Source organism: Manacus candei, unplaced genomic scaffold (genome assembly GCF_025592945.1).
Source record: "Manacus candei isolate 608988 ecotype Guabito, Panama unplaced genomic scaffold, ASM2559294v1 h1tg000015l, whole genome shotgun sequence".
Lineage (NCBI taxonomy): Eukaryota > Metazoa > Chordata > Aves > Passeriformes > Pipridae > Manacus > Manacus candei.
This window is the reverse complement of record NW_026138063.1, coordinates 13,090,700-13,105,784: the sequence shown is the minus strand read 5'-3', so window position 1 is coordinate 13,105,784 and position 15,085 is coordinate 13,090,700. Positions and strand designations below refer to the sequence as shown.

At 40.4% G+C, this 15,085-nt stretch overlaps 1 protein-coding gene across 17 annotated transcripts in view; it reads right to left on the bottom strand.

The window, feature by feature from the left end:
* The window catches only part of DLG1 (discs large MAGUK scaffold protein 1), a 138,722-nt gene extending 123,933 nt beyond the window's left edge, over nucleotides 1–14,789 (bottom strand). For all 17 annotated transcript variants that reach the window (XM_051781318.1, XM_051781320.1, XM_051781324.1 and 14 more), the window contains exons 1-2: nucleotides 14,633–14,789; nucleotides 14,230–14,361 (exon numbers count right to left, since the gene is read on the bottom strand). In XM_051781318.1, the coding sequence (XP_051637278.1) occupies nucleotides 14,230–14,361; nucleotides 14,633–14,651 (151 nt within the window). In that variant the 5' untranslated portion in view covers nucleotides 14,652–14,789. The remainder of the gene's footprint in view (nucleotides 1–14,229; nucleotides 14,362–14,632) is intronic.
* Between the last annotated feature and the right edge of the window lie 296 nt (nucleotides 14,790–15,085).

Genomic DNA, 15,085 nt, shown 5'->3' with positions numbered 1-15,085 from the left:
ATTGGATACAGCTTCATCTGCCATCAGTAAATTCATAGGTATCACCAACATCACATGAACCTCCCCCAGTGAACACACAACTCACATCTCCCCACGTCCCCACTCACTTTGGGCCTCTGCTACCAACCCTGGTGGCACCATATGCAGTAGGAATGGCAGAAGCATATGGAATAATGGCCATGGAATAGTGGAAGGGATGGGTGTCTATGTTTCAAGTTCTGGTATACATAATTTCAACTAACGTAGCCTTTGGTTATCGGAAATCTATTTTTCAAGGGCAATATTAGGTCTATTTTGTAGTATGTGTTTCAATTAAATGACCACAGAAACAGAAATACACTGATGAAATCAGCAAGAGAGAAGCTGTAAGAAGTTAGGAAAGGGAAGATTGATTAGCATAGGTCATCATCTGCTTTTTCAGTCTAAGTAACAGAAATAGGATGAAACTTAACAAATTACAAGTACAAATTACAAGTCCTACTTATGAACTAGTAAACAGCTTTTTCCATAACTTTGAAGACTCAGCTGGAAACTTGTGGGAAACAAAAATTTGGTTGCCTTAGTTTTTTTATTGACATCTTATCCACTACATGAAACACCAACAAAACCAGCATGATCTAAAGAAGCACCAAAGGTGTTTCTATGAAGTATAAGTGTATGAAACTTGCTACCACAACTGTATTCACATCCATAAACACACACATTAAAAAAAAAATAAAATCTGAAAAGGTATAGGCTAAGGGAGGGGCAGATAAATGAAGTTGTCCTGTAAGGCTTTTAGTCTCTTATTCAAAGTAAAAATCTGCTAAACTGGAATTGCAAATTCTTGATTTTTAATTGTACCGACTTCATAGAATACAAAGATACAGACACAGTAAGCCAAAGAAGGAAATAGGACCCAACCATGAATAAGGAAGAGTCTAATCTGCAGAATTTTGTAGCTTTTCAGCAGCTGCCCAGAGTCAGAAACAGAGACACAATAACCAACTCCTTACAGAGCTGCCCCACAAAAGAAAGACCACACAACTGAAAGTTGCAACTACTGTTGCTGGTATTCCAGTCTTAGGTGTTTTCACAGACATTGCACTTCTGCTCTCTACCAGCTCAGAAAGCTGAAATTCTCAAATTCCACTCTCTCCTCTGAGCAAGAGTCAAATTCCTATCAACTGTTGACATTAATTTTTAAAGTTATACTTGCTCTTAGCGCTGCTGATTGGAAGAAATGGCAGGGAGGGTTGCAGAAGATGTTAAGTGACCTAGATATACAGGAGCAAAGCAGCCTAAGAGATACAAATTGCCTTTAAATCTATCTTCCACATTAGCTCCCTCAGTTGCAAATTTGTCTTGTAGCTGCATTAACATTAATACCTCAATCAAGCACATCGAGTAAAGATTTTTTTCCCCCCAGTAGAGAGTACTTTGTATATTAAAATAGGCAGTGGTTTAAGTTGATTCTATAGTTGCAATCCACAGCAACCAAGCCAGGAAGATCACTACATTATTTATGGGAAGGGGTTATTTGTGCAACTGTTTTGCAACAGAAATCTAGGACACCGATTTTCAATTCTGCTACTCTTCTTTTAAGTCCCTGCCAGCCGAGGTAGCCATTTATTCATTCTGCAGAATGACTGGTTTCAAAAAGCACAGTATTTCCCATACATCATCTCCACGTCTCTATAAAGGGCACCAAAATAGACTTGCTATTGAAAGATGTCAGAAATATGTGCACCATTTAATGAGGGGATTAGTTTCTGTTTATCCTGAACCTGCTCCAAATCCACAAAGTTTCTAGGAACCTGGTATCTATATGATAATATCTACCTTCTTTAAAAAAAAGTTAACATTTTTACTATTCAGAATGCAAACATTAAGCATGCACAAGTATAGGCAAGCCAACTATGAACCCTGAATGCATTAGGTCCATAAGGAATGAATGCTGACATTTACACTTTTTAAAGCCAGAGACTCAGACCATAGTAAATTCAACCTAAAAAGATTCTTCTGGTCTACTGCTATGTATCACCTCACAAAAATATTTCATCACATCAACACACCTGAATATCTGCTGAGGACATGTCAATCTGTGGATGCATTATCATATGAAAAGTTCTAACATTTTCTTAAATTTATAAATGCAGGCAGTAAAATACTAATTTTTAGCTGTATTTATGGTCAGACTCCCTTTTCAAGCTAGATGTGCTATTTTTATGTTCCAGCTCTTTTCTCCCATCTTAATTCCAGGACAGATTATATCTCAAAGTAAGTTACAGAAAACCAAGTTACAGAAAACTGATTCAAATAAGGGATCACACAACAGTAAAAGAAAACACAGACTAGATGGGGCACATTAAAGGAACAGCTGAAGGACACTTGAAAAATAGGAGCAAAGAGTTTTAGGAAGCCAAAGTGACAAAAAGTGATGAATGGCAGGCAACACAAAAAAACATTCTGGAATTAGGTCTGCTTACAAGTAAAACCACATGAAGTAGCCAAATCGGAGATATGTTTGATCACAACAGGAATAAAAACCTATGCAAAGCAAGTGACAGACCACCAGTCCTGCAAAGGACTCCCATGAAAAAGAAAACTACATTTCTTAACCCATTAGTGCTGTGAAAAGCTAAACAGTGGTGACAAACTGGGTTTTTTCCTGTCTAAAAGCAGCTTGCTGGCATATCATTCACCCCCTTCTTATATTCTTTCCTCATCTTAGTTTTGTTCTTTGAACAGGCTTGTTCACCAGTAACATGATACACCAGAAACTAAAACTTCTCACTCTTAAAGCAAACAAGAAAGACTTATCTGCCAAATACAAATTGAAACCAAAATCAACTTCACAAGGGAGTTCCAGTTTTATTAAAAAGCAAAACACAGTAATTAAAAGAACATCAGAACTACAGAAACAAACAAATTCTTATATTTCCTAAGGTATATTTGAGGGCACTTCAAGAGACTACATCAATTCTCTCTCAGGATCTGCCTCTGAGGACAAGGATTCCAACCAGCAACATGACACCATTCCTTCAGATCGATTTCTTCCCTGCTCCTCAGAAATCAGACATAAAGCCTCTGCTTGCCATTTGTACAGGTATGTGCAGTGTCTGTTACTTTCTGCTATATATCCAACAGAGAGCACTCTTGTAATCAGGATAATTTAAGATCAGCGCATGTTCTAAAAATCTTATTGTCAAGCCAAGATTTCCACATGCATCTTTCCTACAGAAAAGAATATTAATTTTAATATAGTCATCCAGTAAAATAAAGCTGAGCAGAATTATTCTCTGTATTCCCTTATTTGTGAACCTTTTGATAACTGTACCTTTACAAGTCAAAGATGGGATACCCATAATAGCATTTTCTTAAGGCAATGGTGTAACCCTATACACAAGGTGTTGGCATTGCTTTTAACAGGCCATGGGCCTCATGTTACTTGCCCTGGCCTGCCCAGAGCTTTGTTTCAGCTTGTCCAACTCTACCACCAGTTATGTATAGACCAGGTGACTCACCCAACTTGCCTGGCTTTTACTCAGCTTCAGAAAACTGTGTGAGCTAGCACCTACTTTTATAAATATTTCTATATATAATACACACAGCTTATAAATAAATATTTACTATATATATATATATATTCCATAAATAGCATATATATGTAAACCCATTTGTTATTATATCACACAATTGTCCAAAGCTAAGTAAAAGCTGTACATAAATACAAGCACGTGCAAACACAGACTGGATGTACAAAGAAGAGTCTGTGTCTGTGCATGTAGTACCTAATAGATACCAATAACAAGTGGTTATTCTGTAGGGAATGAATTACCTATGACCCCAGAACAAAAAGCTGCATAGAGGAGACCAAGCATAGCATGACAGCAGAGGCCTTGAAAACAGAGAGGTATCAGAGGCCTCAAGACCCTAAACAACTCACCAGCTGCTAATTAGTGGTCAAAGGAAACCAACCTTGAGAACTGGGCAAAAAAAGTCTGGGGCACGACAGAACAAAGAACAAGCATCCAACATGTATAAAACACACAGTATATACATGGAATTAAACTGTAAAGTAAAGAAGAAAGAGTAAAGCACAGAATATGTCAGCAAACAACAATCTCAACAATACACAATAGAGATAGAAACCATTAACATAGCATATCTCCATGTACCAGTCAGTCTCCCATTCCCTGTTCTTCCCTGGTCATATTTTAATATGTTCTGGTTTTCTAACAACTATCAAGCAACTCATTCTAATTTTGTTACATGATGTTGGTTTCAGGCTTCTGATACTGAACCTTTAATTTATGGTATAGAGGGAAATAATAAAATTTCATTGGTATTTACTGTTTATCTACCTGAAACAACACTGTAGTTGAGGTGACTGTCAGTCTCACCGTAACAAGCGATAGGACAAGAGGAAATGACCTCAAGTTGTGCCGGGGGAGGTTTAGGTTGGAAATTGGGAAAAATTTCTTCACTGAAAAGGTTGTCAAGCATTGGAACAGGCTGTCCAGGGGAATGGTTGAGTCCCTGGCAGTATTTAAAAGACTTGTAGATGTGATCCCTAGGTATGTGGTTTAGGGGTAGACTTGGCAGTGCTGGGTTAATGGTTGGACTTGATCTTACAGGTCTTTCCAATTTAAACAATTTGGGGGGGCAGGAGTGGGAGTGTTTCAAAAATTAAAAGCATTCCTCTGATGATCACAGTAACCTACTGTTTGTGGGCTTTGCATTTTTACACTTTAAGCATCCTGACCATTTGTGGGTTATAGATGGTTTTTCTTAAATAAAAGCCAGGAAATTCCACACAAGCTTAACATTTCTTGAACTAAAACAGTTACATGTTTACTACAACAGACTGCACTGGACACTGGACATGTAAACCAGTGAACTGTTGCCCTTACATGATATACCACACAAAGTTGTAAACTGCTACCACAGTTTACATGTGAATATATGTGAATTTAACAATCACATTTGTATACACTATATTAATAGTATCCTCATTTGAAGGTTTCCAGTTCTAATGCAGTTAGCAGCTTTGTGCATGAGCAAGAGTTAATTTAGGAAGCTCGTGTCTGTTTTCTGTTTGCTCATTTTTTATAAACTCTAAATTCATGTTTTGCATTCTAAAATGCAAAGGAGAAGGATCATATCATCCCTCAGCCTGCTGGCAATTGTGTGTCTAACACAGCCCAGGAGACTGCTCAGCAGACTGTTCACCACCTTTGCCCAAGGGCACAGCGCCTGTTCATGTTCAACTCAGTGTCACCAGGACCCCCAGGTCCTTTTCCACAACACTGCTTTCCAGCTGGGTGACACACAGTACATATTGGTACAAAGGATTGCTCCTCCTCAGGTGCTGAACTTTGCACTTCTACTTGTAACTCCACGAGCTTCCTGTCAGCCCATTTCCCCTGCCTGTGGAGGTCCCTCTGCATGGCAGCACAACCAGGATTTACATGCTTCAGTTCCATAGTTAATCCTGCACTAACATCAATGAAGTGTTCCTTTCTGATACATGTTCAACAGCTAAACAAACCAATTTCAGCCAAAGTCAGCAAGTCAGCAAACCACCAGATACATTTGCATCTACGTACAGACTTTACCACACAAAGTGTTTCAATACCAGCTTGTTCAGGAGAACCTCTCAGAGCCACCACCCTCCCTCAAGCTTTCAAGCAACCAAGAAGCTTATGAATTCCCTCAGAAATTGATTTATTTCAATTTAGTATTTCACTTGAAGATCCATCCTTTGACATCTCTCATTGCTCTGCCTCTTCTCAGACATTTGTTCATCCACATAGGGCACATGCAAATGCCCGTGTTTGTTTATGATGTTATCCATATTTGATATAACAGGTCTGTTAAGAATCTGACTCCCTGTATGTTGTCCAGGAAGAGGTGTCATCCCATTATAAATTAAGTACTACTCTAACTCAAGGAGGGGGAGGGAAAGACATCTTCATTTCCTAGGGCTTCCTGCCAAAGCACTGAAAACTTAAGTCTTAAAACTACTAGAATGGAAAAAAAAAAAAAAGGTCAACATGCTATTTCAGTTCAGAGCAATTTGAGATGTATGATATCTGCCAAATTCTTAACAGCTCAACATAATGAATATATAGACAAAACATAGAGTCATGATCACTGTCAGAACAGGCAAAAGACTCTGCCAAAACTACAGACTTTCATTCTTCGCTTGCAAAGCAACTCCTATTAACTCCAAGGAAGTCTCAATCCTGCATGTTTACTACACCTGCTATAACAGGCTAAGAATATCCATTTAACACACATAAACCATGACTTGAAAAGTGTATGATTAGTGATCTACAAGAAAATACAAACACCAAGAAAAGCTTCCTATCCATTTACCAAGCCAATGACCAGAGTTAAGTAAGTACTCTCTTTGAGTAATCGCTGTTTGTGTTGGGTAAAGGGGTGTGCATCTGGTCAAAAATAAATATTTGCATTCACACCAGGATGAAAGTGAAAACCAGCCTCATCACAAGCCCTGTAAAGGCCCTTTCAGAGTTTGCTGTTTCAGGGTCTATTTCTTCTTTAAAACTGCCGTGTGCAACTAAGACTTCTTAAAAATTAAAGGAGCAACTTGTGGTGTAACTTCCTCACCACACGGGTTCTGTTCTTCAAGATCCTTTGCCAGAAGCTGCAGCATCCAGCTACTGATCCTCAGCCCTTCCACTTGTTTCAGTAACAGTGTCCTACCCTTTGAACATCCTTTCTGCACATACTTCTCTGCTTAACTCAAATTCCAGATGTTATTTTCCACTAACACAAATTCTCCTTACTTGGTGCTCAACTGAAAATGCCCTCATCTAACCTCAGGTCTAATTGTTTGCTTTTTATTCCTCTAGCTTTTTACACTCACATAAATTCAATTCCTTGCCAGCCTGACCACTTACACTTTCCAAACTGTTCATTTATATTTACCTCTTTGTTTACTAATCACTCCTTCACCATATCTTCATAGAACCACTGAATGCATTAGATTGGTAAAGACGTCTGAGATCATCCAGTCCAACCTATGCCCCAACACTACCATGTCAACTAGACTAAGTGCCAAGTCCAGTTTTTCCTTAAGAAGTCTTTCTTTCACATTGCCTCTTTCCAGTTTTCCCTCAGAAACCCACAGAGTCTTCTCTTACATCCAGAATTAAGGTAGGAAAAACCTAAAAAAAAATTAGAGTCATCATCACACGGACAAAAATTGACACAACAACCTTCTACTGTGCATACCTTTTGATTTGATATCACCTCATGCACACTTAGTCATCAGCAAAGCCTAAAAAAAACAACAAAAAACCCAAAACAAACAAAAAAACCCCAAACAAACATGAAAAAGAAAAAAAAAACCAAACAACTAACACAGAAACTAAAAATGAACTCCCAGCTACCCAAATCAGCAGCCAGCATAACAATGTAACTTTTTTCTTGAAGGGATGTATTTACTACTGTCTTCAGTGGTAACAAAAATCTGTCAGGGACAAAGGATGTGTTATTATTAAGTCTTATTTGTAGTATGTCCCCTAAATAGTGTCAGTACAGGACTGAGGAGGTTTCTCACGAGACAAGTGCATTCAAAAAAAATCAAACTAGTTTTGGTATGAGTTCACTCAGCCCTCCAAGTAAACTTTCATGCAACTGCACTGTTTGCTTAGATGAGACAGCACAAGCATTGGTTTCCTCTACCTACAGAATGCTCAGGCTCCACAGTAATTATGTGACGTGGTGGCAACACAAGGCTGGGTGTGCCACACAGCAGCACCTCCTCCAGCACTAACACTTGTACATTTCCTGCAGCCAGATTTTAACACAAGTTTCTGAAAACCACTTAAATCTGCAATGCTTTTGCAATTTGCCCTCAAGTTTTCCTTACTGCACCTCTGTCTTCAGCCAACCTTCAAATTTCAATCCAAGTCAGCTTTTTTGAGGGCATGGCTGGGAAGATACTTGCACATGACAAGATTCCTATAAAAGCTTTACCAAAGCACTCTAGAGCCTCCTGTAACTTGGAGAAAGAACACAAAGCTAAGGAGGTTATTCCAGTGTCAGCCCTACACCTTCTGCAGTCTCAACAAACTTGCAAATTTGGCCTAGTTATAATTCAGGAAGCCATCTGTGCAAGGAGACAAGTCAGCTGCTAGAGTTCAGTTTCTTTGAAGATTCATTCCACCTGCACCAAAACAAGCACCATCCCTCAAAATACAGGCAAACCAGATGCACAGGGGCCACGTAGCATTGCAGCTGCAGAGCTGAACAAGATGGTCAGCTGGGACCACCATGGAAGCAGGAATAAGATTAGGACAAGTATCCTTTCTCACACTTTCCCCCTTCCTCTACATTTTACCCAGCACTGAAGCAAATCCTGAAGGAGATTAGGAGCAAAGCCAGGAACACAGCAGCATGGGAGGAGATAGGCATCAGAACCAGGGAAAACAGGTGAAAGAACACAGGAAACAAAGTGGAGCAAGAACAGGACAGAAGATAAACTTCCCTAAAATCAGGAAATTATACGAATTATTCCCAGCTTCAACTTTCTTTTCAGCCCCTGGATGAACAGCAGAATTATTGACAAAGTTTTCTTGTCAACAGACCCTTTCAATGGTAACCCTGTGAAGAGAATACTGTAATTGATAAATTCTACAGTGCAGCTATTCAACACTGAATAAACAGTCAGTGCAATGACCACAAGGATAAACTTTTGCTACAATGCTATTTATCTGCATACCAGTAGCTACTCAGCTTACACTAGTCTTACTTGCTATTTTAGGCTACCAAAAGCAGCACCTAATCCCAAAAATTCAATACATTGCCCTGTCACCATGTACATACACTTAATACAGCATGGAAAACACTTTAAAAAGTAAGCAAACTATTAAACTGCACTACATACACACAAAATAGTAATTAATTCTTTAAAATGGAAGCACAATGAGACTGTTTCACTCACTATTAGGTTCCTTGGAGAAGACGACATGATGTTCTTCCAAAAACTGGGACATTCTGACATTTGGACAAACTGCATGGCAGAAACACACTGACAATGACTAAGTTAACACTCCAGTCATCCGGACACCAACTGAAATGTTTTATCCTCCCTCCATCTGGATGAAAATAATCAAGTACTTAATTACCTTTGAAAATACAATCCTAGGTCAAATTTCTCTAAAACCAACCAACTTTTGTTTAAGTTTCAAAGGAGATCATAGCAATCATAACCTATATATCCTTAGGAAACTCATCCAAAAAGCTGACAAATACCTCAAAGTTGCAAGGACTATAGTGCATGGATATTTCAGCCTCAAATATGAGCAAAGATTTTGTATTACAGAAGCTGCAATCTGGGGGAAAAGTCACAAAAATGCAGCAAGAGCAAAATTTCAATGTGCAAAATTAGCATCTGCAACAATTCCAGTGTTACAGAAGATCCAATTCTCCCTAAATCTTCCTCTAAAAAAAAATATTAATAACAAAAAAACCCCAACAATATTCACCGATTGTCTAACCCAATCCTCAACTTACTGTCAAAATAATTTCTGGATTCTTAATGTAAATATTATTCAACTGAGCCTGAAAGAACTCGTACCAAAGCCTTTGAAAATGGGAAGGCCTGAGCTGATTTGCAGCTCACTGTGTCATCATGGCATATGCTCTATTAACTAACTACACTGCTGAAATAAAGGCTGGTATTCCCCAAAAGCAAGTACTTTTGGTTTCAGTTCAAGAGGAGCTTCTGCTTTAACTATGTTTGATTTCAATTGAGCCAGCAAGTATACAACAAGGTGGCTGATTGAGAAGGATCAAGAGGAGCAACAACATCTACAGAGATGCCACACACAGCACAGAGAGGTGAGGCCACATGCCATGGAGCAGAAATGTGGTTAGTCCACTTCAAAGGGTACCAACTTTGAGGAGTGCTGACCCAATCCAGCCTACTTCAGCCTAAAATCTAGGGTTGCTTTCCTACTTTAGTTCAGAAAGCCAGTGTGGACAGAGATGAGAAATCTGCAGAGTATGTTTTATATTCCTAGAATTTTCCGTCCCAGTCAGACTGCTGAGAAACCTGAACAAAGAGTTTACTTGATGCAACCATCCATTTTTTTCAAAATTTTCAGAGATAGGACTTCCCATTTTGGAGTTTAAAAATGTATTAACAGCATTTTTAATATACTCTGTCCAATTCATAAGGCTAATGAATCCAAACTATGGTTAAAAACACTTCCTGATTACCAGAGGGAAGCTGTGAAACCACTGTATTTTTAGTTCAAGATTTCCCACACTGGATGTTTAGTGTTAAAAAGAGCCAATGCATAAGCACAATTCTCAAGGCAGATCTTCATGCAAAGGGACTCCAACTGAAATAAATGAGATTGCTTACACATAAGAAATTCAACACATTCAACTTTCCCTAGTCAGATTTGCTATTTTATAGTAAAAAGCCTGTATATGCATAAATACAAAATAACATAGATATAAAAAAACCCACCCCATTTTAGGCAAGAAGGGCAGCACAGCCAACTCCATTGCCAGTGTATGTAGAGATTTCTAGATTTCCCCTTTTCTGACAGCTGTGCAAATGGAGTAAGTTATCATCAGAAAAAGGAATGTTTTTGACGTAGCAAACTACCTCATGTTTCTAGCTATAGCTATAATACTTTTAATTTTAGAAGACTATTTTAATATGGTCAACCACAGCATGACACCCATTAAAAGCAGACTTTATTTAAGCAAAAACATTCTGTGTATAAACAGAAGTCTGCTTCATGTTTTTCTCTCAGAAGTGTTACTTACACATGCCAGTGTTTTTCTGCCTATATTTTCAAGAAGATAAATATATCGGTACCTTTTCAAGAACCTGTAGCTTCCAGAGAAAGTAAGAGAGAACCTCAACTAGAAACAGAACTCATCAGCAGAATTATTACCTCACTATTTGAGGAAAAATATCAAATACTTTACCAAAGTGAAATTAAGTCTATCCCATGGTTCTACATGTAGATATCTTCCTTTGGTCTATTAATAAACTGACTCACCTTCCCAATGATCAGAATCTCAATAACAAGCCATTATAACTGCCCCCAAGAAGTCATAAGCCAGAAAAGAAAAGATACCACACATTTCTGAGCCTCTATGACAGGAAGTTTACCTGAAATGGACACTATTTACCTATTGCCTCCACGACAGGAAGTTTACTTGGAATTGACACCGTTCTCAGGTTGATTTTAATTACAGGCCCTTGACCTTCATTTCATTGAAGTACTAGACATTATTACACACAGCTGGTGGAAATAATGGAAGATACCACATTACAGAAGACAAAATTAAAAAAAAAGAAAGGGCTTTTGCACAGGCTGTTTTAAAGAAGTCATACTTGGTTACCTTTGTTACTAATTTGAAGTTCTTACAGTTATCTCACTGAAAATATAACATTGTTGCAATGTTGATCTTATGGTACCGGCTGTTCACACCGACTGGTTACTGGTCTAATTCAAATCAATTTAAAGCCATAATTTAAGTACAAGGTCAAGCTTGTAGATTGCTGAACTAAAATTTTATTGATAGAACTAAAAGGAGAGGACAACATAAAAAAAGGCTCAAATAAAAAAAGTAATACTATTTATCCTTCAGCACTCCAATGGAAATTTAAAAAAAAAAATAACTTCTTCATGTGTATCTAAATTCAGGAAACACTGTTAAAATCAGTGTAGCTTTCAGGAATACTTAATTTCCTCCATTATAAACCCAAAGATATATTTCTGTGCATAAAGTAATTTCTATTTATTACTTGAAAGAACAGCATTTGATTGCCAAGTCAAAAATTATACTAAAAAAGATACAAGAAGTTGACAGCAGATCCTGACTGCAGCCTTCACAAACCCACCAGACAGGCAGGTCTTGGATACAGTGCAGTAACTTGGCAGAAAAAGCAGAAAATAATGGATGAAGTTTGGTTGTAATTCTTTAGATTATTTTATTAAAAAAAAAAAAAACAACCTTAGAAACTAAAAGTAGCACACTTGCTGGAAGAAGTATCTGTAAGAGAAATAACTTGGTATAGTTGAGCCAGAAATTTGCTGTCAGAACAGCACTGGCTATTTAAGCTGGGAACACATCACAACTTCTCTAAAAGTCACACTTAAAATTCAGTCATGAAGCAGTGAATGATAGAGTATTCCAGGTAAGCCTAACCCACAGCTCAACTGAATACTTCATCCAGCATCCTCCTAGAAAGAGGACAAGCAGGAGCAGGCTCAAGGTCTTCGCAGTGACTGCAACCATCCTCCAGATCATATCTTTTCCAGGGAGTCCTCCCACTCTTCATGGCAGTCACATCATAAAAAAGATGTTTCCAGGAAAACAACAGCCAGGAGCAGCCTGCCATGGACAAGAACTCCCCTGATGTATTTCCACAGAAAGGAGGAGGTTAAAGGAAAAAGACCCAAGCTGACAGCATATAGTGCTTGAAAAGTACCAGCCTTCTGACAAATGGCTTGGGAATATATGCATGCATGCTAATGTGAGCCAGGAAATGCAAAGTTAATGCAACATGCCCAAGAAGCTCTTACTGTGCACACAGAGATGAAACTCCACAAGAGCCAGGGTCCCACTGCTGTGACATGCAAGACCAGAAAACGGGCCATGGAACCCACCCAGGCAAAAACACATTCCTGTTTTCTGCTCTTGCAGAACAAAGCCAGACATGAGGTTGCCTGCTATTTGAAGTTTACTACTACTAGGTACAGAGTTATAAACAGTGAAGATTTGTATGTGGATAGTAGAAGAAACTACATCTTGCAGATTTGAATATCAAAGGCTAATAGACTGGTATCTTATTCAATGAAGGGGAGAAAAGAGTACTGCATGGACCTTAAAAACTGAAAATAAACCCCAAAACACACACATACACACACCCAGAACAAGAAAAATGATAGCCAACATTGAAATTTGCTGGGTAAAATCAACAGTCTGATCCACCAATGAGTGAATTCTGTTCACTTATGGCCCCACAAAGATGTCTAGCTCTTCATCATGGAGTCGATTAGCATCAACTGAGTATTGAAGAGAAATCTGGGGTTCCTTTAAGGAGAAGATCCTTGTTATTGACCTATTTTCACAACTATCTTTTATGAACTTGGATGATAAGAAAAAACTATAGCGCAACTACTGACTTCTGAAAACCTGCAAAAGACAAAATAAACACTCCAGAAGAAAACATTCCACATGTAGCAATGCATGTTTATGTTTTGCCTGTCCCTGTGTTTTCACCACAACATAAAGACACTGCAGCACTATGAAGGAAGATGCACACCCCTACAACACTAACCATTCACTAAGCCAAATTACAAATATAGCTACAGTGTTTGTCATTAGTACCATTCACACACTCGTTACTTTGTTAAAAGACAAGGATGCAGAACAAATTTTATTCTTGAGGGTAAACTAACATTAGCTGTCATAGAAATAATGACAATCAATCAAGGCAAAACCACATCTTACTGTTTCCCTGCAGAAGTTTCCAAATAAACACAGGATTCTGCAAGCTCTATTTATGCTATTTTTTTTCCAAATAGACACACAGATAATTCAAAATTATATGCAAGTACTTTTAAGAACTTATAGGAACATTCTAACTCAAGCACTACAAGTACTCTAAATTGAGGATCAGTAGTGCTTTCACTACACTTGAATATGGAACAAAAGAGAAAAGATGATTGTAGTAGTTCCTGAAGCATTAGAGGTTTCTTCTCATTTACTTTAAATTAAATTTGCACTTCAGTTATACACTTTGTGATGTTTTTAGAGATTCTTCTGGGAATTGCCCAAGTCCTACCCTAGACTAAAAACATTTCAATCCATTCATCAACCTGTTATATATGGACAAAAATAAAAAAAGGAAAAAACCACACCCTCCTTAGATATCAGGTGAACAAAAATACATGGAAAAACAGTTTAAAGTAATCGACATATCTAATATGTCACAGAAATTAAAACTCCACCACAGTTTGTGCCAGTCAAAGGCCTCAAATAAAGTAAGTGTATGTAACAAGTGAACTGTTGATCTGTAACAGCACGTGTGTTACTATGCAAAACAAAAACACAACGACAAGAAGCACATGGCTTCTATCGTAAGGGCAAAATATCTTTTTCCTTTTAACACTACAAGTGACACCACAAGCAAGAACGGGCGGGCTTGCGCACAAACTGAAAGAAGTCAGCCTTTACCTATCAACGCCTGGAAAAGGTTACTTTGGAAGATGCTGATGACACGCTCGATGGAGTTCCGCAGCTGCCGGTCCTCCGCCTGGCTCAGCTTGGAGCGGTATTCCTCCAGGAGGCGCAGGGCTCGCTGGGTATCTGCAAGCGGAGACCAGACACACACCGCTGACCCGGGCGCACCGGGCAGGAGCACCAGGGATGCAACAAGCCCCGCGGCCGGAGCCGCCCCATCTCCTTTGTTCGCAGCCGGGAGAGCGCGGGCGGGACAGTGCCCTCGGCGCGCTCGCACCGCCCGCAGCCCGGCTGCTCCCGCCGCCCCCCGCCCGCGCGGTCCCGGCCCGTCCCGCCGCGGCGGCAGCAGCAGCCGCTGTCACCGGGGCTGCGGCGGCGGCGGGCGGGCGGCGCTCACCTTGTTTCCGGACGGGCATCGCGCTCCGCGCCCGGGGCCGCCCCGGGGGCTCCGCCGCACAACTCCGAGCGCGGCGCGGGGCGGCGCGGGGGGGCGGCGCCCCCTGCCGGCCGGGCGCGGGGCGGCGGCGGCCGCCCCGCTTGACCCACCCGCCGGGCGAGCGGCTCCGCGCGGGGCTCTCGCCGGCGCCGCCGCGGCGCCTCGGCGGGACACGGGGCGGCACGGGCCGGGCGGGACAGCGCGGTGCGGGGCGGCGCGGCGGGCCGGTGGCGGCGGCGCTGGGACAGGCAGGACCGGAGCGCTCCCGCCGCCTCCCGCCCGCACTGCTCGGAAATTCCAAACTTTCCAGTCAAAATGGCGGCCTGGAGGCAGTGGGGAGCGCGCCCCCCCCACGTGACCGGGCCCGGCGGACGCCCAATCAGGGCCCGGCGCGGGGCCGATACCTTGGCGGCG